This window comes from Pelobates fuscus, chromosome 6 (genome assembly GCF_036172605.1).
Source record: "Pelobates fuscus isolate aPelFus1 chromosome 6, aPelFus1.pri, whole genome shotgun sequence".
In the NCBI taxonomy this organism is placed as follows: Eukaryota; Metazoa; Chordata; class Amphibia; order Anura; family Pelobatidae; genus Pelobates; species Pelobates fuscus.
In genome coordinates this window covers 137,046,998-137,072,360 of record NC_086322.1, presented here as the reverse complement: position 1 = coordinate 137,072,360, position 25,363 = coordinate 137,046,998, and the positions used below count along the sequence as shown (strand labels likewise).

At 37.2% G+C, this 25,363-nt stretch overlaps 1 protein-coding gene across 3 annotated transcripts in view; it reads left to right on the top strand.

The window, feature by feature from the left end:
• Positions 1 to 24,751, top strand: part of ALPK1 (alpha kinase 1) — a 113,298-nt gene extending 88,547 nt beyond the window's left edge. For all 3 annotated transcript variants that reach the window (XM_063458341.1, XM_063458340.1, XM_063458342.1), the window contains 11 exons: positions 4,635 to 4,833; positions 7,714 to 7,773; positions 10,231 to 10,317; positions 11,007 to 11,083; positions 12,965 to 13,060; positions 14,984 to 15,088; positions 17,594 to 19,469; positions 21,743 to 21,896; positions 23,226 to 23,388; positions 23,943 to 24,129; positions 24,398 to 24,751. In XM_063458341.1, coding sequence (XP_063314411.1) covers positions 4,635 to 4,833; positions 7,714 to 7,773; positions 10,231 to 10,317; positions 11,007 to 11,083; positions 12,965 to 13,060; positions 14,984 to 15,088; positions 17,594 to 19,469; positions 21,743 to 21,896; positions 23,226 to 23,388; positions 23,943 to 24,129; positions 24,398 to 24,621 — 3,228 coding nt within the window. In that variant the 3' untranslated portion in view covers positions 24,622 to 24,751. The remainder of the gene's footprint in view (positions 1 to 4,634; positions 4,834 to 7,713; positions 7,774 to 10,230; positions 10,318 to 11,006; positions 11,084 to 12,964; positions 13,061 to 14,983; positions 15,089 to 17,593; positions 19,470 to 21,742; positions 21,897 to 23,225; positions 23,389 to 23,942; positions 24,130 to 24,397) is intronic.
• Positions 24,752 to 25,363: the final 612 nt, after the last annotated feature.

Sequence of the window (25,363 nt, the reverse complement as noted above, 5' to 3'; positions counted from 1 at the left end):
CTAAGCCCACTATGAGGGAACATACTGAGTATTTCTCAGAATACTTGGGTATGGTCTACTCTAATGCCAGGGAAGACATGATCGCAGTCCTTCTACAAGCCTACAAATGATGATGTCTCTTCCATCACCCTGGGAAAGCAGAGGAGCCTTCTAAGCAGACCACTGCCACATCATCACAGTGGGCATATGACAGTCCCATAGAAAAAAAGTCAGTAGGAATGACCACAATTTATGAAAACTGCTAGGTGATTTTAATTAGCCTTGTAAAATCTAAAACTGTATTGTATTGTGTGTTCACTGTTCCTTAAGCTGTAATTTATATACTTTTGGTCTTTATGACAGCACTACTACTGAGAAATACATGTTCCAGGTGTGGCCCAGAATTTTTTTTTCTGTGTAGATTTGATGTGGAATCCAAATTAGATTCTTATTGGGCTGAGTACCCCACCCATCCACTATGGGTGCCCCTTTGGAGTTGACCACAGGAAAGCACAAATTGAGAAGAGTCTATATAAACTGTTTAAAGGGACACTATGGGCACCCAGACCACTTCAGCTCATTGAAGTTGTCTAGGTGCATAGTTCCAGGTTCCTTAACCCTGCAAAGATAATCATTGCAGGTTTTAATAAACTGTAATAACTACCTTTTTGAGGGTTATCTCCACCTCTAGTGGCTGTCTACCAGCCACTAGAGGGACTTCTGTGTCATTAGGTGACTTTTGGTCCCCTAACTGACGCTGGACGTCCTCACGCTATGGAGGACTTCCAGCGTCATCCATTGCCGTGCATGCGCATTAGTCCCGCATTAGTCCTCCCCGCTAGCTGATACAGGGTAAGTGACACTGGGGGGGGGGTTTAATGGAGGGATGCATTATAGGGAACTATAGCGCCAGGAAAACAACTTTTTTTTTTTGCACTATAGTTTCCCTTTAAGCAGTAAGTATTGCAGTTAGCATGTTAATTTCTTATTTTAAAATTAGTGAAGAACCCACCAATATCGGGGTACTGTGACGTAGTGGTGGGTCAACTCATTATTTCCATATGGTGTAACTGAATCCCCATATTTGTTTGCTAAGATAGGTGATTTTAAGTAGCCATGTAAAATTCAAAACTGTATATTTAAAAAAAAAAAATTGTGTGCACTTGTCCTTGGTCTATATATTATATATATTTTAGTCTTTACAGTAACACCACTGTTGAAAAATGCATGTTCGGGGTGTGCTCCACAATTCCATTTTTTTCTATATTCGTTTTTGAACACAGACATGTCTTTAACCCCTTAAGGACCAAGCTTCTGGAATAAAAGGGAATCATGACGTGTCACACACGTCATGTGTCCTTAAGGGGTTAAATTATAAAGCATGGCCCTTATTTCTGTTTATCTTGTCCAAAAATCAATCTGCTTTGGTGTCAATATGGCCAGCTTTACAGCTGTTTAGAACAATTATCTGAACATCCCCAATGATTACAACAATAATATTCTCATGCCAAACCTAATTTTTATTGCTTTTGTATTGAAATGGTAATGGAAATCAACTTACTCTTATGATAATTTGTAACAGTGCTGAGAATAGCAGGCCTAAAAAAACATCATTATCCTGATAAGTGCTGGTACCCAAAACACGAGTTGTAAAGACTTGAAGAGGGCAGGGCATGCAAGCAAAAGATCAGAAAATGTATGCAAACTTTCCATTATGTGTAGTGTGTGTACACTGTCAGTTGCTGTATAAATCCTTTAAGAAATCTGCATTATTTGCAGAATGTATAAATGTGGTCAGTGCAGGGAGCCTTACATTGTCACTGAATTCCTTCAACACCTGGCAGTGAATCGAAAACATAGGCCATTCATCCACTTACTACGTGGCATGCATTCTCCACCATGGGCATTGTTTGTCATGATGCAAGTAAAGGAACATTGTTCCAAAGCAATTTCATCATGAAGCTTAAAAAAGGTGCTGATGAAAAAAATAATTCTGGTCACGTTTTTTCAGTACTGTGATTTACACTTTATTTATTTTGTAGTGTTATGTATATTTGTAAATGTTTTATATATGCACTTGTAACATCACTTTTCTTTCAATAGAAATCTAGATTGTCCTTTGCTTCCTCATCGTTTTCTATATGTCTGCAAGACAGAAAGATAATATCCACGGCTTTTCTTGTTGTGTATGTGTATACATCCATGCACACATGAGTATTGAAAATTAAGTGTGTGTCTTTGCAATAGTAACACTGCAGTCTGCCGTTTGCATAGAAAGCATTCTACTTGCTTGTAAACATTCTTTCGTGAGGAGCTTGGTTTCTCCATTTCACCCCGTTTGGTTTTGGAGATGACACCATGGGCTCTCAGGAATGATGCAGCTGCAGAGCTACAGGCACTCCAGAATGGGATGCTTGGTTTAGATTTTCAACAATGCTATTGAAGTGCTTATTTTCCTCCTGAAGAAACACAAACAGATGCAAACTTCTGTAAACACTTTAGCAATGAATTCAGTGGCACTGGCCTCTCAGCAGCGCTCAATAGGTGACAGAAAAATGTCTAATTAGTGCAAGTGGAAATAATAGGGCCACTTGGATTCCGTCCATCCTTCACTAAGTCTGCTTTTCTGAGCAACTCAAAACCCTTTTGTTTGGCAGGTCACTCTCTTTCAGGCTTTTGTACTCTAATATAAGAAGAGGAGAAGAGGAGGAAAACTAGATTAGGGGATGTTCTGTTCTTAAATACATAGTATGCTTGTTATCAAAGACAAAGTCTGCAAGTGCAGCTTACAGGTGTTGGGAGACATTCCTGTATTGTTGTAAAATAACAGGTAATCTTTTCTACACCAGGTGGAAACCTGTGTTTTAAGGTGTGTGTGTCTGTGGAGAATACTCTTCTTTGTCATAATGCTTCTACAATTGTGTGTTCATATTTCTTGGATCATAAAACCTCAAGGCCCTTATTTAAAAAGGAAATAATTGTATTCATGCCAACCACAAATACTGAGCCATTTTATTGGCCAGATCTTCCTAGGGAAAATCTGTGAATGTGAAGGCCGCAGGGCACGTTGGTGAATTTTCAGTTCAGATAATATAAGTGCCAGACTAACTGCTCTAAATTTTTGGTCATGCCTGTTTCGCAATGTCCTCCTCCCATCCCATCAGTTGGTAGATGTACCTTGATCATCGGATACAAAGAATCAAAACACAGTAGTTGAGTCTCTGGGTTTCAAAAATATCTGTCAATTTTGGAAAATACAGACAAACCTGTTCAACTTTATTAATAAATAACGGGTAACACTAGAGGCCAAGCAGCTCCTGTATAGCCACGTATGAATGTTATATTGTAAAAAGTGTAATGTATCAATGGTGTTTGGAGTAAAATTGGATACTGATACTGTCCTACACATGGAATAAAAATATATTCTGCTACTGTCTATGTGTAAATATTGTATTACTAAAAGATATCTGAATTTAGTACTTGTGAGAAAACCCACTAATAAAAAGTTGTTTTTTTATTGATCAATCTGTAACTATTATAATACAGCTGAGACGTAAATAGAAAGACTGCTGTTAAAAACAATCTACTATTATTGTCATGACAAAAAGCTTGGGCATTGACTCCGGTAACTACTTGCTGTAGCTAAAACCTGGACGCTGTAAAATCACTTTTTCAGTGGTCACCTTTGTTGCTAACCTATACTTTCAAATGTAGTTTGGACATTGGGTGGAATGATTGAATGGAATTGAACACAAAATCTTCTTTCAAGTAGGCTGATAGTAAATGACTGAATGGTAACCCCTAAAAAGAGAAGTCCTATTGATATAAGACTCTCTGTAAACTAGATATTTTGTATAATTAAATCAGTGTTCTATTATACATTTGCAATGTTTGTTTGATCAGCCCAAGCAGAAATCTTTAATGGGACTCAAAGTGCACATTCCCTGTTCCACACTCAACTAACCATTTCAATAGTGTTTACAAGCCCAAAACGAGTGGGCTTTTTAAAATAAATAGGAGGAATGTGACCCCCTCCTGTAAACCTGGATTTTAGATGTGGCATTTTTTTTTATCTTGGTGCTGTCACGCAGGACAGAGAAAAGTATTGCCACTAGTTAGGATCTATTTCAATATATATGAAAATAACTGAAATGTATAATTCTAATTAAAATCAGTATTATGTATACATCACTTGTCTCAAATGGTCGATATTACTGAACTTACTTAAATACAATCCATAGATCTGCTTTTGTTGGAATATCTTTGAAATCACCGCCAAAAAGCTGGAATCTTTCCTACATAATAAATTAATAAATCTCAGAATCCTCTGTTTTTTCTTTTCTTGTGAGTGTTGAGGCTTTTGAGACCAGGAATTTAAATTTTCTAGCAGATTTCCATGAGGCAAACTTTTATGTTAATTCTGCCTCTAAATTGATGATTAAACTGCTATGTCTTAATCTCATATTTATATAATATAGTTTATTGGCTGTTTTATCACACACTAACAAATAACTGTTTTGCTTTTCTTTTGGAGACTTTACACATGGCATAAAGGTAATCATGTCATATGCATATCCTCCTGTCTGTCATGTAACATTGTTGCTGATATTTGACAAGTGACATGTGTGATCCTGGTGGTTTTCTCTCTTTGATAGGTATTCTTGAAGGCCTCCATTGCAGTTGCCGACAGTGCTACAGCCGCAGCCATCGTGTTCCTTATTGACCGATTTCTTTACTGGACAGATGCCTCCACCAGGCTCCTGCGAGTTGCCAAGGCATTGCATAAAATATGGCCCGATACACCAATTGCACCACAAGTTGTTATACGGCAAGCTCGCATCTCGGTAAACTCAGGTGATGAAACATGCTCGTTGATCTTTCTCTGTTTTCTTGGCTTAGTCCTAATTAGAGACTACTTGACTTTCAAGAGAACACTTTGTGCTATTATAGGAATGATATTCCTCTGAACTCAGGGGCTTCTTTTCACTCCAAGAGCCAACCTCCCCTTGCACTTACAAAGGAGCCAAGATAAAGAGTTTCTGAGCCAAAAGAGGTAGAGAGATTTGTGAAAAGGGCGTGGAAAATACTAATTGGGGCTTTTGTTCTCTAACAAATATTCCCTGCTGGTTTCAAACAGGGGTATCTGAATTGCTTTACTTGTGATGAAGAGCTCCTATAAAATAGCACACAGGCTGGGTACTTTCTCAGAGCCATGCTATCTGACCACTTGACTAGCTAACAAAACACTGCACTTATTTGGTATTTTTTAAATTTATTTAATATAAGTAAAGTTCTCATTGTTTATATTTTACTGTACAGACTGAACAGTTACAGTCATTTGTTGTATATTCCTACGATATCTACTGAAACATTTATTTATATGTTAATATAGATTTAAAGTCAATTTATCTTTACTGTTATATACATTATTACAAGTCAGAAGATACGGTTATAAAAGAATAAACACAACTATATGATGCAGGACAATAGAGTGGTTGCTCAGTTTCCTTTTCCCACATAATTAGCAATTATAATATTACCGTATATACTCGAATATAAGTCGACCCGAATATAAGTCTAGACCCCTAATTTTACGCCGGAAAACTTATTGACTCGAGTATAAGACTAGAGTGGGAAATGCAGCAGCTACTGGTAAATTTCTAAATAAAATTATATCCCCCCCAAATTATATTAATTGAATATTTATTTACAGTGTGTGTATATAATGAATGGTGTGTGTGTGTATTAGTGCAGTGTGTGTATGAATGCAGTGTGCGTAGTGTGTGTGTATATAATGCAGTGTGTGTGTGTGTGTGTATGAATGCAGTGTGTGTGTGTGTGTGTATGAATGCAGTGTGTGTGTGTGTGTATGAATGCAGTATGCGTAGTGTGTGTGTATATAATGCAGTGTGTGTGTATGAATGCAATGTGTGTGTATATAATGCAGTGTGTGTGTGTGTGTATGAATGCAGTGTGCGTAGTGTGTGTGTATGAATGCAGTGTGCGTAGTGTGTGTGTATGAATGCAGTGTGTGTAGTGTGTGTATGAATGCAGTGTGGGTGTGTATGTGATGCAGAGTGTGTTTGTGTGTCTGATGCAGAGCCTTGGTGGGGGGTGGGCATTTTAATTCTTATTTTTTAATTCTTATTTTAAAATTAAATTATTATTTTTTATATATTATATTTTATTTTTCTATTATTATTATTATTTTTAATATTATTAATATATTTTTATTTTATTTACATTTTTATTTATATTTTTTTTGTCCCCCCTCCCTGCTTGTTAGCTGGCCAGGGAGGGGGGCTCTCATTCCCTGGTGGTCCAGTGGATGGGCTGTAGGAGGGGGGCTGGCAGAGAGCTGTTACTTACCTTCACATCAGCTCCTGTCAGCTCCCTTCTTTCTCCTCCGTTCGGCTCCCCTGTCAGCAAGTCTCGCGGCCGCGTAGTTCGTTACCACGGTAACCCGTGGCAATGCTCTGACCCCGCAGCTCTCGCGAGACTTGCAGAGGGAGCCGACCGGAGGAGAGAGAAGGGAGCTGACAGGAGCTGCTGTGAAGGTAAGTAACGGCTCTCTGCCAGCCCTCAACAGGACCGCCGGGCTTGTAATGAGCCCGGTGGTCCTGTCTGTATTATGGCAATGTAAGTTGCCATAATACAGACAGTCACTCGAGTATAAGTCGAGTTGGGGTTTTTCAGCACAAAAAAATGTGCTGAAAAACTCGTCTTATACTCGAGTATATACGGTAATAAACACATGGATTTATAGTAAAATATAAACATAAAAATCTTTCCTAAACACACTTTTTCAACTAATGTCCTCTATATTATATATAAATATGAATCTCCACAATTAAAATGACTGCAGACCCAAATGAGTGTCTCAAAAATATGGTCAGATTCTTGAGAGTGAGGAGTATAACAACACAATTATATCCATATAGAGAGTGCGTGCAAGACTTAAAAAAAAAAACCATTGTGTAATAAGTAGTACAAACTACTATAAAGCCATAAAATGTTACAAAAGCCCATCACGTACAATAATGCACAAATAGCTTTTTTTCTGGATACAGTTTCCATCTCCTTATAATTAAAGGGTTACTCCTACCAACATGACCACTTCTGCTTTTAGAAGTAGTCGTGGTTGTAGGAGTCTGTTTCTGCTTGAAACGCTCCACATCCAGAGACATTTTCACTTTTTTTTCTACCCCACCAGGTGCCTACACAAAGAGGACACCTTCATACTTCATAGATCTATACATTTCATCTGGATCTAGCTTTAATATTTACGAAAACCTGAGACACTAAGAGGGAGACTTATCAAGGCAAAAACAGGTGCTCTTCTAATGTTTACTACTAAATAAGGAGCAATCACCATGGAAACCAACGCAATGTCTCTCATCATTTAGCACTTTGCTCCTGTTGCCCCTTAGCACCTGTTTTTTCTTGATAAATTTCCTGATAATTTAGGTTAGCAATGCATAATTACAAATGTCATATTGTTGTAAGGTTTTAAGGAAATTGGTTTATCTGATATCCAGTGTGCTAAATTCTAATTCCTTAAGACATGAAGGATCCCCAAACCCTTTTGGAACAGTTCTAAGTTTAATAAAACCAAACTGTTTTTGCAACCTCAATGACTGCATTGGGAATATCTGATGTGAAACTAGGATCAATATGTGTGTGTTTATGATTAAAATCTACACATTTAAACGTTCTGGCCACTTTTATCCACAGGAAAGCTTTTAAAAGCAGAATATATTTTAAGCAGTTTGATCATCAACAAAGGAACAACAGGTGAGAGGTTTAAATCATAGTAAGAAATTTGCTTCTAAAACAGTCGTATTCTGTTCTGCCCTAATGACATTGTGACGCCTGCCAATATGAAATATATTGATCATATAGAACATGCTAAGGGACACATTCATTCTGCTATGTTTTGGAGTGAACAGTTTCATATGTGAAAAACTAACAAAACCACGAAGAACATACATATGGATTTGTGGGAACTAATTAGCCCTAATAAATATTTAAACTCAGGGCTAATTTTACTTTTTGAATTAAATCTGTCTCTAATTGGTTTTGTTAATTAAACTTTTTGTAGCATCACATATGCAATATAAAAAATAAAATTAAAAGCGCAGGTAACAGAAAAACACTCCACCCTTTTTATAAAAAGGAAAGGAGATGGGTAATCAATGAAGTGATGCCTTGTCTGTCAAGTGAGTGAAATATATATTCTAGGAAGTTATAAGAAATAAGCACCAAAAGTACCATGGGTGCAAGAAACAATCCGAATCAGATGAATTAAAGAACCATTTGTGAGAAGCGTCCTAAAGAGAAGACCAAACAATCCTTTCTTGAAACGTAATAAAAAGAAACAAGTGTGGTTAAAAGGTGTAAATCAAAGAACATAAATAAAGTTAATAAGGTTATTATATAGTGCAGGTGAAACACACAGCAAGCATAAATCAATTTACACTTGAGAGTGTAGTAGTATAATCTCAATACTCTTCAATAGCTTCAAAATGAAGAACAACACACGTAGTGCAACAACGCAAATAAAAGCAATAAAACAGAATATATGGCACTTTTTTTTCATTGAGGCTGTAAAACCCCTTTGCATACCCCAGGTAAGTTGCCAAACCATTCTCAAACAGTTTGGCTGCTTATCCCGGGAAGGCACCATGGCATTCCTTGTTCTATAACTACTACATAGATCTGTAATTCTTATTGTATTTCGAGGTTTGTATTGGGCTCCGCTGCAATTCCGAATTCCAAGCCGAAATACATCTGAATTACAAACCAATTACGAAATATGCAATGGCGAACATTTTTGGCTCAAGTCTCTGGATTCTGCCCATGAGATAATTGATGGGTACAGTCACTAAATGTTAATTTTATTTACAGATCAAGTGAGAAGTGAGCAGTAGAGGGGGGGAAAGGAGGAGCACTCTATAATATATATATTCTTATATGTTTAATAAATATATAACATATAAAAATAGATATATTTTTTATAATTATTTTTTTTTTTTTCTGCTCTACTTATTTTTCCCTCTTTTGGTTACTTTTTCTCATTTGATCTGTGAACCAAGTGACAGGAAAATGCTCATACTAGTATCCTGCAAAATATGTACATGCTATGTACATATACATGTTTTGTACCGATTGGCCCATTTCTGTGCCTTTTTTGTTTTTGAGTCGATTTCTGAATTGGAATCCATGTTCTGAAATTCTGCAAAGCCGAATCTGTCATCAACTCAAATCTCACCCCAAAAATTTTGGTTCACTCGAGCTAAATTGTCTCACTGTGCACAAGTAGTGTTCTTACTGTGTTTCGATTGTTCCTTTAAAAAAAAAAAAAAAAAAAAACTGGACAAAAATGTAAATAGAAGCAGCATATTAATGGCACATAACTGGATTTAGTATTTATCCATAGAGATCAAGAAGATCTATATTGTTTGTATGTTATATACTTTATGTAGACTTCTAATACCTATATGCTCATACCTAAGCTAAATATGCTAATCATCCCTACGTAATATATGCTGTTTCTACTTAATCATGTAATGAGCTATGTATTGCATTAAATAACATTTAACGTTTTAACCTCATACTGTAAGTGTAAGATTTCTAAATCCTAAACTAAGCCTACACGCACCACAGTATAAGAAATATTATGGCTTCTTACAAGGCAATTCTGATCCTCAATCACGTAGAGAAGATTTTCAGGCAGACTGATCTTGTATTCACTGAACTTATTGCAAATGTTTATGTATATATTACCAGTGTGTTAAAGTGTGTTACACTTTCAGATAAAGGGAAATAACTGAAAATATGATACAATTCAAGTCCAAATCAACCTGTGCATATCCAAATTACTGGGTGTCTCAAAGAAATTAGTCTAACAGATTTGCCTGTAGTTTTGCTACCATGTCAAGCCGGGGTTGGTAAATCTTTGTAGAATTTAGAAATCAATAGGGCATATTTATATCCTGATTTTCTCAGGAAACACATGTAAAATAATGAAAAACATATGGCAACCACCAACATTGGCTTTTTGTATATTAAAAAAACACGACCAAAATTATGAAAAATTGCTACGGAAATCAGTATTCTGAGTCAGGAGGTTAAAATTAGGAAATGTCAAGACTAATAGGGATATATTTGTTGTCTAAATACATTGGGTTTTTTTCTCCTCTTTTTCTCTTAAATGTATTGACTTGTATGTCATGCTTGTGAAACAAATAGGTTCTTGGCATTATGCTAATGAAAACGACAGAGTTCTTGTGCAGTCTGTGTGCGTACAGATCAGAGGACAAATTCTGCAGAAATTGGGTAAGGCTATTCTAATCAAATTCTCTTACAACTTTCCTTATGAAAATGCAAAGACTTCTTGACCAGCTTTCTTCATTAAATTATATAATTTAATAAAACTAAACAAGCTTTCAATAAATACACTTTAATGGTCATTGCAGTGATACTAAAAAAACTCCCTTTATTTAAATGTGCGCAGGGATTTGGCATAGCGCGCAAGTAACTTTTTCCTTTGTTTTTTATTGTATGTTTTGTGGCTGCTGTGTACTATAGACATCGCTGCCGCCCAAGAGTAGTGGGAGTTTGGGTGCAGGGCTTACTTTTGTATGATTAGTAAAGACTATGTGTTTGCCTGATTTTTATTTTCAAAGTTAGGGTTCCATTAATCTTATATCAGTACTTGGGTTATAAGAGTAATGCCTTAGGTTGGTGGGAGTTACACTACTGGGCACCAGATGCTGTTTGCATCTGCTGTTTATAGTTCAGCCTTTCTTCTGTCAGAAGAATGACTACAGCAGAGCTGGGGAGACAGAATCATGCTGTTCTGTCTCCTCTGCCATTTCATCAGCTGAAATAGTGACAATTGAAAATGATGGTGTAAAAGAACATATTAAAAATGACTTTTTCTGTAGATCTTTACCGTTTTAGGCATCCTATATATTTCCCCTTTATTATCTCGAGATTCCTTTTTTTTTTTGTTTACCTTGCAGGCTTGTGGTATGAAGCAGCTGAGTTGATTTGGGCCTCCATTGTTGGGTTTTCTGAGCTGCCCAACCCAGACAAAAAGGTATATTTTGGCTTTATTTTACTGTCCCACCGAGCAGAATGTTGCAGCAATTGATGCGGAAGCAGGCTGAGTAATCAGCTTCACATTCCCTGCAAAACATCAGAAAGCAGGGAGAGTCTCTGTGTGTTTACTCCACCTCTGTAATCTTTGATAAGAGCTAAAGTGATAGTTTGAAGGGGTTATATACACAAAAGCAAATAATTTAATGACAGACTTGTGTCTGGTTCAATCATATGGATCTTTACTCTCCGTCCTGCTAATGAGATGCAGTGAGGAAGTTTTTAGCTTGCAGGGTAACAAGGAGCACTAATTACTGTTTTAAGTAATTGATCAATTATTAAAGTCTCGAAGGGATGCTGTATATGCAGAAGGAAAGTCTCTTTTTAATCCTTTGCAGCAAATGATGATGGCAAAGAGACCTTCCCTCCCTCCAAGCAATGTGGTCTTACACAGTAAAGGGATCACTTGCTCAGTGACTGCTATCCCCTTCAGCATAAATCCACTTTTAAAAAAAACAACAAATTTTGGTACTTAGGGACCCACCACCCCCCTTCAAGGGCATCACGTTGCAAGCGACAATGCACTAAGGATGCATATTATTAGAATTATTTTCAGAGAGATTTATATAATATGCTGTTTTAAGAAATTGTTACCCCTGCTGCCAAGTATTTTGGTAGTTTGTAAATTCTCTGCACATAAATGCAAATAAAAGTCCATATTAGTTTATTAATATCTCTATAATTAACTGGAGTGAACATTTTAGAAACCTATTAATGGTCTGCTTTATAGTGGTTCACAGAACATTACATAGCTGAAAAGAGTCAAGCGTCCATCAAGTTCAGCCTTTCTCACATCTGGTTTTGCTGTTGATCCAAAAGAAGGCAAAAAAATCTTAGTTTGAAGTCCTTCCAATTTTGCAACAATCAAACTGTCAGATCTCTCCTTGGATCAAGAAGTTATTTCCCCACAATTTAAAATTATATCCTTTAATATTATGTTTTTTTTCATCCAGTTGCTGTTTAAACATCTGTACGGACTCTGTTAAAACTACCTCTTCAGGCAGAAGTTCTTACCGTAAAAAAAAATCCTTTACTTTGCATTAGACTAAATCTCCTGTCTTCCACTCTAAATGACCTTGTGTCCAATGTATAATCCAGTTTATGAACAGATTTCCAGACAATGGTTTGTATTGGCCCAGAATATATTTGTATAATACTATCATATCCACTCTGAGGCAACATTTTTCTAACCTAAAGAGATTTAAATATGTTAACCTTTCTTCATAGCTAGAATGTTCCATTAATTTTATTAATTTTGTAGCCCGCCTCTGTACATGAATATGTAATGCAAAATACTATATTCTGATGACTGAGATATAAATAAGAATAAACCATTGAGTTGAAAATCTAATGCTAGTATCCATAATTGTGATAATTAACTAGAATTGATTTGAGTACATGATCGTAATACGTTTACGTTACAAATTTGCTAGGTGTGAGTGAACATCTTTACCTCTCAAGCAATTTTCCTATGGTCCCCATATATTGTCGATGAATAATGAATATCAAGAATCCAGATAATACTGATGTGTCCCTGAAACAGTCACATAATCACAGCAGCCCCCAGGCAATCAGTGTTTTAACAGCTCAGTGGTTATATATACAGATACAACTTTTGGGGATATCTAACTGATTGCCTTTAGTTCTTTATTTTGCACACGAGGTGTGTGTCTGCAGTAAGCTGTAAATCTGTCACCTGATTCTCAACTTCAGTTGGGGGTTTGGTTGGTAAATGAGAACAATGTGCCTGACACCTGTTACTTTAATCAGTACCTGCATACCTGTGATTAGTGACTAACACTTTTTTTCTTTGCCATTGCAGGGAATAGCCACATCTTTAGGTGTTTTGGCAGACATTTTTATTTCAATGAGTGAAGAAAACTATCAAAGGTTCAAAAAGAGTAGTAATGTCTGTCTGGTAAGGTACTCTCCTGTGTTCGTATTACACGTAAATAAAGCCTGTATTACAAAAGGCAATTCAAGGTGCTGTTATACTGGTCTCCTTGGTCGTACATGTGTTTTGCTAGAGTCTTGATTGCATGCTGTTTTTTTGACTTGCTTATGAAGAAATAATATTTATATATTTATTATTAGCATTTATATAAAAGCAACATATTTTGTAGTGCATTACATTTATAGAATTTGACAACAAGTTATACGTAGTAACATAACAATATTAAAGAAGTACTAGAGAAATTATATGATGTCAGATGGGAGGAGGGAGTGATGGATAAGATGCCTGTGCTGCAATGAGCAGTAAAAGTGGTATGTGGAACAAGGGAAGAGTGAAAGGAGAGAGAGAGAGCTGGGATACGGCAGTGAGGGAACTAAGGAGAGCATTTGTAATTAGAGATGTGTTGCCCAAGAAGATGGTAAGATTCCCTAAAGAGATATGTTTTAATTGACTTCTCAAAGGACTGGAGAAAGAGGCCAATAGTATGGGGTTGGGAATTCCATAAGAACGGGGTAACCCTTAAAAGAAATCCTGACGGTTAGAGTTAGTAGTGTGGGAATGAGGAGATGACAGGATTGCTTGCAATCTGAAGGTAACAAGAAGAGGTGCATTCATTCAGTAAAAAGGAAATGTAGCAAGGATTGGAATTACTGAGGGCTTTGTAGGTTTGCATTTTGAATTGGATCCCAAAGGGTAGAGGAAGCCAATATTATGATTGGCATGAAAGGGATGAGGTGTGGGAGTAGTTGTGAATCAGAAAGATAAGTCCGAAGAAGAACAATTCAGGTGTTTGGAAGTCTGATGAGTATTGCGTTGCAATAGTCTGGAAATAATGAACACAAGTACCTTAGCTGTATCTTGAGTTAGAAAGGGGTGAATGTGGGCAATTTTTTAAAGGTTGAATTTACAGCATTTGGAGACAGATTGGATGTGAGGAGGAAAGCTAAGACCTGAGTCAAAAGTAAAAGAAAAGCAGCAAGCTTGAGGGGTGTGGCAATAGGTATCCTTTTCATGTGGGGGAGATAGATGGAGGTGGGCTATTTTGGGGGGAAATTATGAGAAGTTCAGTTTTAGAAAACCGGAAGACATTAAGTTAAGGATGGAAAAGAGGCAGTTTGTGACTTGTTGAAAGTAACTAGTAGAGAGGTCAGAGGAGGAGAGGTAAATGTGAGTATCGTCCATGTATAGATGGTATTTAAATCCAAAAGACTTAATATGGTTACCAAGAGAAGCGGTGTAAATCATGAATAAAATTGGAGCAAAAAAGAACCATGGGGAACACCAACTAAGACGGGCAGTGGGGAGGAGGTAGCACCAGTGAAGGAGACACTAAAGCATTGTTCATAAAGATAGGATGAAAACCAGGAAAGTACAGTGTCAAGGATTCCAAGGTTGTGGAGGGTTTTAAGAAGAAGAGAGTGTTCCACAGGGATATTTATAGTCTCTAAATTCTGCCTTCTGTTTTCTATTAATGCTACATTACTTTCTTATTAAATGCAGACATCTTGTAAATAACAATTTATGAAAATAATCTTAACCCAGGACATATACTCGCACAATTCTCAACCATTTGAACAAACTCTTTTTTTCACATTGCATTTAACATTTTCAGACATATTTGAGTGACATTTGATGGAAATCTTTTCAAAGTTTCTTCTGTCTGTTTCATCATCTGGTCTTTAATTTGTCTGAATTATTTCAACCAAGAATGTGGTGGATATTACAGGGATGTACCTTCTCCCCATTATTTTGTTCTTTGTTATCCATGTCACTCAATACCTTGCTAGAAACCCATATTATTTATTGTCCCATTATTAAAACTCACTTGTCCTTTGGTTCTTTTGATTCCTTCTAAATCTGAACAGTGCAATTTGTTTTATTTGGCAGAGTTTACTGGAAGAGTTTGATCACCGGTTGCTGTCTGCGGCAGAGGCTTGCAAACTGGCTGCTACCTTCAGTTCATACACTCCACTCTTTGTTCTCACCAATCTGGTAACTGAGTGTCTTGAGCTACTCATCTTATGGTTTCACATTTAAAACTGCAAGGGACATACAGACACTGGCAACTTCAGAAGTACAGTAACTTGTTAGTTATATTAAAGTGGACTTTTCATCTAGCAATTATCATTACTATATTTATCACCGTTAAAATCTTGTTATAAACTCCTATGAGGAAGCTGTCCACTGAATCTTTAAACTGATTGCATTCCAACAGCAAAAACAAACAAAAACACTAGTGATTAACAATCCTAGTTTACCTCGTAAAGTTGTTCTCATTAAAGGCTAGCATTAATGTTAATATCGCCCTCTCAGGATCCTCTGTTCATATTCATAAACTGTAGCCACAGAGACCTATGGAAAACAAAAACCAAGTGACAAAAGACAGTTTTTATTTATTTTGACACAATAACACCAAAATAACTGTTTCAATGAGGGCATGGAAAATTCTTCCTATTGTGACAGCCCTGGTGAGATATCTGACATAGGGACATTAAAATGTTTTTTTTTTTACACTTGGAATTATTACAACCAACTTCTTCAGGGATGTTTCTATTGTTATTGTGTTGGTTTAACCACTGGATTTCTTCAGATTTAATTGATAGTTAAGAGATGGCTCAGTGGTCAAGGAAGACAGCTGTTGCAGTCACAGGTTTAATTCCTGGAAATTACATTTCACTCTTTCATTCTTCCAAGGTTGATAAAATAAGCAGCAATAAATTTGGTACTATTAGCATATACAGGTGATACCCGAAAAATTTGAATATCGTGCAAAAGTTCATTTATTTCAGTAATGCAACGTAAAAGGGGAAACTAATTTATGAGATAGACGCATTACATGCAAAGCAAGATAGTTCAAGCCGTGATTTGTCATAAGTGCGATGATTATGGCTTACAGCTCATGAAAACCCCAAATCCACAATCTCAATAAAATAGAATATTATATGCAATCAATAAAACAAGGAGTATACATAGAACAATATCGGACCTCTGAAAAGTATAAGCATGCATATGGACTCAGTACTTGGTTTGGGTCCCTTTTGCAGCAATTACTGCCTCAATGCGGCGTGGCATGGAAGCTATCATCCCGTGGCACTGCTGAGGTGTTATGGAACACCAGAATGCTTCAATAGCGGCTTTCAGCTCTTCTGCATTGTTCGGTCTCATGTCTCTCATCTTTCTCTTGGCAATGCCCCATAGATTCTCTATAGGGTTTAGGTCAGGCGAGTTTGCTGGCCAATCAAGCACAATAATCCCATGGTCATTGGACCAGGCTTCGGTGCTTTTGGCAGTGTGGGCAGGTGCCAAGTCCTGCTGGAAAATGAGTCAGCATTCCCATAAAGCTCGTCTGTCGAAGGAAGCATGAAGTGCTACAAAATCTCCTGGTAGACGGCTGCGTTGACCCTGGGCTTAATGAAGCACAGTGGACCAACACCAGCAGATGACATGGCTCCCCAAATCAACACAGACTGTGGAAACTTCACACTGGACTTCAAGCATCTTGCAGTGTGTGCCTCTCCATTCTTCCTCTAGACTCTGGGTCCTTGGTTTCCAAATGAGATGCAAAAGTTGCTCTCATCAGAAAAGAGGACTTTGGACCACTGAGCAACAGACCACGTCTGTTTTTCTTTAGCCCAGGTAAGATGCTTCTGACGTTATTTGTTGTTCAGGAGCGGCTTGACAAGAGGAATATGACATCTGAAGCCCATGTTCAGGATCTGTCTGTGTGTGGTGGCTCTTGATGCACTGACTCCAGCCTCAGTCCACTCCTTGTGAAAGTCCCCAACACTTTTGAATGGCCTTTGCCTGACAATCCTCTCCAGGCTGCTGACCGCACCTTTTTCTTCCACACTTTTCCCTTCCACATAACTTTCTATTAATGTGCTTTGATACAGCACTTTGGGAACATCCAACTTCCTTCACAATTACCTTTTGAGGCTTTCCCTCCTTATCAAGGGTGTCAATGATGGTTTTGTGCACAACTGTCAGGTCAGCAGTCTTCCCCGTGGTTGTGATTCCTACTGAACCAGACTGAGAGACCATTTAAAGGCTCAGAAACCCTTTGCAGGTGTTATGGCTTACTTAGCTGATTAGAGTGGGACACTGTGAGCCTAGAATATTGCACCTTTTCACAATATTCTAATTTACGGAGATTGTGGATTTGGGGTTTTCATGAGCTGTAAGCCATAATCATCGCACTTATGACAAATAACGGCTTGAACTATCTTGCTTTGCATGTAATGCTTCTATCTCATATATTAGTTTCCCCTTTTACGTTGCATTACTGAAATAAATAATCCTTTGCACGATATTCTAATTTTTCGATTATCACCTGTAGATCCCAGGATGCACTTGAAAATGTGTTACAAGCTCAATGTACCATTCCTGGCTAAATACTTTGATAGTATTAATATTATTACTCAGCAATTTGTCACTAAAAATAGTATTAGTAGCAAAATATACATTAAATAATATAGTATTTTTTTATTTGATTTCCAGAACATTCGTGGGACATGCCTGTTATCCTACAGTTTATCAAAAGAATGTCCCAAACAGAATAGATTGCATTATCTGTCAGAAGCAAAGGAGTCATTTGAAATTGGTCTTCTCACCAAGAAAAAAGGAGAACAAGTTACAAGCAAACAGGAACTTCACAGCTTTGTCAAATCAGCCTATAGTCTTTCAATTGTACATAGGTGGCTTCATGGTGATAATGTTCGCAGTAAAGAGGTGACCCTACTATGCAGAGAGGCAATGGAGAAGCTAGCCATGTATAGTGTATTAACAGACAAACAAGACAAAGGAAACCTTGCTAATGATATCATGTACCTGGTAGAATCTTTGAAAGAGCAGCTAATGGTAGATGCTTTCTCAAAATCAGATGAATGTTCTTACGTGCCTGACAGCTACAAGGACTGCTTGAAGAAAACCATTGTGAATGGAAAAGTGAGGTTCAGTGTTATATTGAACTTGTTTTCTTACCATCACAAATCAGTGTGTGACGCCTTTCAAAGTACCTGCAGAAATCAGAATGCAGGAGAAGTAGAATCTGGAGTTTGTGTGACAGCCTTAAAAACCCTTGATACGGTCAGTACAACAGAAGACATTGATTGCCCAACAACCGGAGATAGTGACCCACGCAGCCGGAAACATAACAGTAGGAGAAAGGGAATTGAACGGTCTACGGCAATAAACCATTTGTCAGGTGATGAGAAACGAAAGTCATTCAGTAGGTCAAATAACAGTAATAGTTCTACCTCTGGTTCTTTGAAATCATGGTGCAACGTGTCAAATTCCTCTTCCAGCTGGGAATCATTCGGTTTTAATAATGAACTGGATGAGTTTAAAGAGTCTGGTATAGATGGAGGTAAAATAGGTAGCCCTTGCTCTACAGCAGCATCTGATGACATTGATGAAAATGGCCCAGGAGTAAGTAAAGATCCAGAGGATATTTCTTTTGAGCACCTCTCTATCCATGAAACAGAGGAGGCAGGATCTCGTCCCAATAATCAAAACACCCTGGTTAGTAACCGGACAAATGAATCGGAAACCTCTGTTATTGGAAGCAGATTGGCCACAACTGTGCCTGATGTCAGAGGCCAAAATCCATGTTTGGGTGCTAATTTCTTTGAGATCTTTGACCCCACTGCTGAAACAGAGTCTGCCACCGATACAACCAACCATCCAACTGATATTGCAAAAAATGACCATTCAGTGAAACTAGATCTTGCTGGAAAAATGTTGTCTTGTGGAATAGACCCAGAAGGTGAAACTGTAGACACCACAGCAGATTTGTCAGTTAGTACACATGAGCCTTCAACCCAGATATTCCCACATCCTTCTACCAGTAAAAATGTAGTCAAACACCAGCTCTCTGTTGTGTCTTCTGAAGATGGATTTGTTGCTCTTAATATGGAAACAAACTCACAGGATGTGTATGAAGTTAGTGTTCTCAAACGGCAACAGTCTGCAGACAGTTCATCTAGCAAAAGAACTCTGCAACAACAGAAGAGCACACATAGTGTAAGCTCAAAGTCCAACTACAGCAATGTATTTCCAGTTGATTTTGCATGTGAGACTACCGAGGAGGAAGTGGATAAGTTAAACTTGAGTTTTACTAGTAGCCATAGTTCTGGCTCCTGGAGCAAATCCGCACAGTTTTCGAGCAGCCTTTCTGATTCAAACTCTTTTCTAAACTCTAGTGGGAGTTCATTTGTTTTCCTTAAATTTGATGATTCAAAATTAATACGTCCACTGCCTCCATTAGATGATATGGAATATGAAAACCTTCTTTCAGGTGTTGATAATGATTGGCTTCTGAAAAAGCTGGAGGGCACTGAGAAGATAAATTCTTTACCCCTGCACAGTGCATACAGTGAGTATTATTTGAGACTTTTTCATACCTTTAAGGGACACTGCAGATAAATGTTGAAAAAACATTTAGGCAATACTTTTTTTGTCCTTGTAGTAAATCAGTTAAAGTATGATAAAATTATATTTCTTCTAATTATACTTTGCATTATGCTCTGTGGCAACAATTTAGGTTTTTCCAATGTGGCTGCAATGAGTATGAACTGTGCATTACCAGCATTTTTGTATTGCAGTAAGTAGGAGCTATATTTTCTAGCCTGCTTTTTTCTTGGACAGTAAAGTTGTCTTTGGCCTAACTTTTATTGGATTCCATCCAATAAACAGAGAGAGAGAGCGTGTGTGTGTCATGCCTGTCTTGTTTTTGCCTTTTCTGGGCTTGTCTGCGTTTCTAAGGTTGTGACACAGTCCAAAACACTAGCTTGCCCCCTATTACTCTGCCCACCGGCATCCCAAAGTTGGGGTGTGTACATGTGTTTGTGTAGATTGTGTGTGTGTGTGTGTGTGTATGTTTCAGTGGATATACCTGTGTGTGTATGTGTATTTCAATGTATGCATAGAGCAGACTCCCTTAGACTTAACACAGTGATCCAAGTCTTGCAGCTAGTCTTTCAGCCACAGATGTAACACAGTGATCCCAGTCTTTACAGAACCAGGCTTACAGCCTCAGAGATGGCAAAGCACTGCAGGCAGAGTAAGTAGGCACTTGTGCCACCTCTAACAGACGTGTGTCTGTAGGAAAATGCCTACTCTACCTAATGCGAAATATGATTCTGGAGGTGTGGGTGATATTTTTGATGCAATTTACAATTAATGTTATATGCCATATTTATGTTGGATAATGGAAGTGTGTGTTAGTGAAAGATTCTGTATGTGATACAAGTTCATTGAATCTCTACCCACAGTGCCATATGCTATTTCAATTACAAGACACATGTTCTTTGCCACAAAGACTGTCAATGACAAAGAAAAACACTATCAATTGTGCATCTTTTTTATGTTTTTCAACAAGTCATGTAATTTTCTTAACTATAACCAACCACGGAATTGTGATGTCGAAAGACTTTATTTTAGGAAGGTGGCCTTCATTAAAAATGTGAGAAGAAATGTATTACAACGCCTTCTGTAAACTCTAGTTCCATTTGCACAAGATAATAAGTTAAGCTCAATCTTGCAGATGTTGTTAAACAGTTTCTCATCCATCTTTTTTCTGCTACCTGTCTCCACTATCTGTCTATTTTTTAATAAGTAACAGCTGCTTGCAGCATTGCCCTGAAAAACACTGAAATAAGAAATTACACACTACCAAGAACCCCTGGGTAGAAACCTATTACTGACGCTGTGTGAAAGTTCATCCAGATACTAAGTTAAGAACAAACCTTTCTTCTATGTGAAGAGAGAAGATAGAAGCATGATGGAGTCGAAAGAAGTTTACAACCACATAAAACATATTCGTTTTTTTTTCCTTAGGCTGTGAGCAGTTAACTTAAAGGTAGAGTAATGACACACTTATGTCCAAGGAAGTGTCTGCTTTAATGGTTGTTTAAAATGTCTGTAGAGTCATTATTAGTTAGTAAGTGAATAGCACATAGACATTGCACCAGGGGCTTTACTTTAAATTTCCTGTCCTAAATTAGGAGTTTATTGGCCAATAGTAGCCCTTCTCCTAAGCATTTCACAGACATGCTTGTTTGTCACGCTTCACTCAACAGCCACTAAAACATGCAACCAACACCACACATGTATGAACAGATTTGTCTGTGCATTGTCTGCAATAAGCCTTGTACTTACTCATCCTTAAAGCGGTGTATTGCTGGAGGATAAAACTTCACACAATATCTATAGATTTGTCCCATAGAACTGCAAAAGTAAAGTACAGGATTTGTAACTAAAATTTGTAACTAAAACTCTTAGTTTCATTGGGCACCTCTAGTCCTATTACTGTTAAGAGGATCACCTTTTGGCCCCACTAGTATTAATATAGACAGAGGGATTGAGCACCGTGTGAATCTGGGAGATTTTGTTGACCTGATCATTACCCTCCCTCTTACTGCTCAGGGGACAGAGGAGCAATGAGAGACTCTGGGCATGTTTCGTACCTACATAAACAATGGAATATTTGTTTCCCTTTTTACATTTTATTTTCACTGCAAAGTACCTGATTTTATAGTAATAAATTAGAAAGCTTTGATTCTCTGGAGGATTTTAGAAGTGCATAGCCACCCTCCATAAATTCATTTAACTTACCACTTTCTCTTGTATTATGTAAATTTTATTCAGATGCTTTGCTTCTGAAGTTCTCCAAGAACTCAGAGTTGTGGACAGCCCAGGAAACGTTTGTGTACTTTGGTGATTATGTGGCCGTTTCTAAACCAGGTCAACAACGAAATGCTTTCTGGATTCACTGTTTACACCAGGACGAGACTTTGGGAAGGTAATTATTTTATATTTAATATAAGCTAAAGTTGTCTACTCAGTACTATTTAAAAAACAAATGTCCTTCTCTGTTGTTGATATATAAGATCATTGTTAAGAAGCACCATAGAATAACTGGACCTTTACTCCTTCTATAATACATTCATGGGTTTTGGCAAACTCCAGTCCAATTATTCATTGCCCTCCACCAGCAGAAATAAGAAAGTATCATTAGTCGAAGGTCTCCTGGCCCCTTTTTCTTCAACAAGGGAAAGAGGGTCCCAAACTCTCCAGCTTTGTAATGGCTAAAGGGCCATTACACTTCTCTTTTAGCAGGGTGATGAGATATGCAGTCTACTGGCCATTTTAACCCTTTCAAGATCAGGAGACTATCATCTCATGCCTAATTTCTTGGTCCTGAAACTGCAGATGGGGTTAATCTTGATGAGCAAGACTTACTCATAAAATCACTTTAATTAGTTGGATTCCAAGCCAATCACTGTGTTGTGAGCGAATATCCAAGGTGGAAATGTTCCACCTTTAATTATCATACATCATTGAGCCCTTTAGCCAGTTATGTATGTGTGGTCACAAAGACAGACATTTACAGTCATTTACCAGTGGGCCTGAAATCCTATGGCCCTTTAACCATTAGAGGGTCAGGAGACTGGGTAACTCTTGACTGTGTTAACAATTGCAATAATTTATTATTGCAACTATTTATTAAACATCAAGAGCCAGGTGGAAAAAGAGGAGAACCATACACTAGGCTTCCAATAATAGTCTATGGGCCTATGGAGTCCACATATTGTTATTTATTTATTTTTAACATACAGACCCAATCAGCTCTCTCATTATGAGAGATCTAATCATCCCTCTTTAATTACATGCAGGGTTCTGACATATCCCAACATTTTATTTTAATATTTTCAGTCCTATATTGGAGAGCAGCACATTGCAGTGCTGTATAAAGTGGCATTGAAAGCATTAATCAGAGTGATGTCCCTCGCCTAGTGAGATCTTAAGCTTGGTCGCACTAAAAGTAGCATTTACACCTACAAAGGGCTTTTTTCAGCCTGTGAAACTAAAGCACCATTTAGTAAATAGCAGATGGTATCACTGTTTCTGTGGTTTCCAATAGAGATCTCTCACCCAGGGTCAGAGCCTTTTACTAATTGGCATTGCTCAAAGTTAGACCAGTTAGTTGATTGCTTGGTGTAACTGTGCTGCAACGCCACTTTTAACCGCATTGGGTTTCAGCAAATCAACATGATAATATCTAATACATTAAGGTATTCATAATATTATGTATTGAATGAATTATCTTGCTACATTTTCCTCTTCTTAGATATGTTGGGAAAGAGTACAAGAAGCCGAGAAGTATACTGTACCCTTTCAGTGATGTTGAGCGCCAAATGACAGCGCAATACTATGTGAATGAATTCAATAAAAGGCTATATGAATTGAATGTACCCACACAGCTATTTTACATCCCTTCCTATGTACTACTGGTAAGATTCTTGTTACTCTGTATAAATAGAGAGAGGTTTGTGTGCTTTTTGTGCTGAACAGCATTAAAAGGCTTGAAAGTGACCATTATGCAAGCTGTAAGAAAAACAAAAATGGAACAAATGCCATTAAATTCTAGTACTATAAAGTGATAAAAAATCACTAACTTGCATTTTATTTCCTACATTGCATTTTACCAGATTCCTTAATATTAATGTACGCCTCTCTGTTCACCATTCTGTTGTACGTCTACTGCCGTGCTACTCTTGCTTACTGGTCTGATTATTTATTTATTTTTATTTGTGTTTCATTTTGTTATTTATTGATATAAATGATCTAAAAAAAAATTATGTACAGTTCAAATTTTCAGTCATGCACCAAAAAAAAATTAAAAATTCCAAACTTAACTTAAGTAATAGAAAATCAATTTTTAGCTTATATGTTGATTTGACTTTTCTACAGTTACTTATACAAATAAGGCTTTTGTGGTGTTACACCGAATTAACAAGGCCAAAATATGTGGCTTCTATCACTTTTCTCTTCATCTTTCTTTCAGATTTTGGAAGATAAAAATATTAAAGGATGTGTAAGTGTGGAGCCGTATGTTCTTGGAGAATTTGTAAAATTATCTAATAATAAAGAGGTTGTCAAGACACAATATGAAGCAACTAAATATGGTTTAGCTTTTGGACATTTTGCTTATGAATTTTCAGGTCACTCTGATATTGTGGTGGATTTGCAAGGTAAGCGTCCAATTATTATAAACCTTGTATAATAATTTTACAAAAATGTATTTTGGTTAGTTAGTAGAATATCTAATTGAATCTGCAGTTGTGCTGATTAACCAGTTCTTTCAGTTACACTGGGAAACATGTCCAAGACACAGCAGTTCTAAATAATTGTCTGGAGCAGATTTTTTTTTTTTACTAATTTAATCTCTCCCCCTCCTTTTTGGTTGTTAGTGATTTTTGATTACACAATATATATATATATTTTTTATTTCTTTCACAGGTTGGGTAACTGGAAATAAGAACGGAGAAGCCCTTATTTACCTCACTGATCCCCAGATCCATTCTGTTAACAATACCGCAGCTGGTTCAAGCACGAACAGAGAAGCAACGTGCACCAATTTTGGAAAGAGAGGGATAAGGTTTTTCTTTAGTAAACAACATGCAGAGTGCAATGAAATTTGCCATAGTCTTTCCTTAACAAGGCCTGATCTATCAAATTTATAAAACAATATATCTAGGAAGCTTGGATAGACTTGACTTGTTATAATATTTGGTTCCAGTATAAAAAAATGTTTGAAAACTATTTAAGAAAAAAAAAACTTTTTAATGTTTTTTTCAAAGATAAATGTAGTAGAGCAGTATCGGGAAAAAAAAAAGATGTTCATTGTTGGAGGGTCAGATAATTTTAAAACAAGTGTTCCCAGATTAGTTGGACAAATCCAACAAAGTCAGCTGTAGAGAAACAAAGACAATAATGAAACCATACTACGATCCAGATACAAATGAACTTCCTACTCGCGTAAACAGAAGAAGCTACAAACATTAAAAGTTGAGTATACAGAGCAGAGTACTTCACCCGTGGCCCACTGGGAGGTGGAAATCTGATCATTGTTCCCCAATCCGTACATAAAGTGGAGGCACCGTAGGGGAAGACATACAGGGTTATTCACTAACGTGAGAATTGACCAAATTCAAAGTGGATTTAAAATTTAAGGCCAAAATAGAAACATTCTCCAAATCAGCAATGCTGACAATAGAGTCTTAAATTTGAAATTCACTTTGAATTGCTGACAGTTCTCACTTAATAGTGAGATAAAATGCAAAGTGTGACTTTGGCTAATCATCTTTGGCAAGAGTTGTACATTGATTAGGAGATGCATGCTTCCACGGTGTACACTGTGAGTCACTGTAAAACATCTCACATCAGCAAAGTGACCATTTCAATCCTCTTTCCATATGGAACACA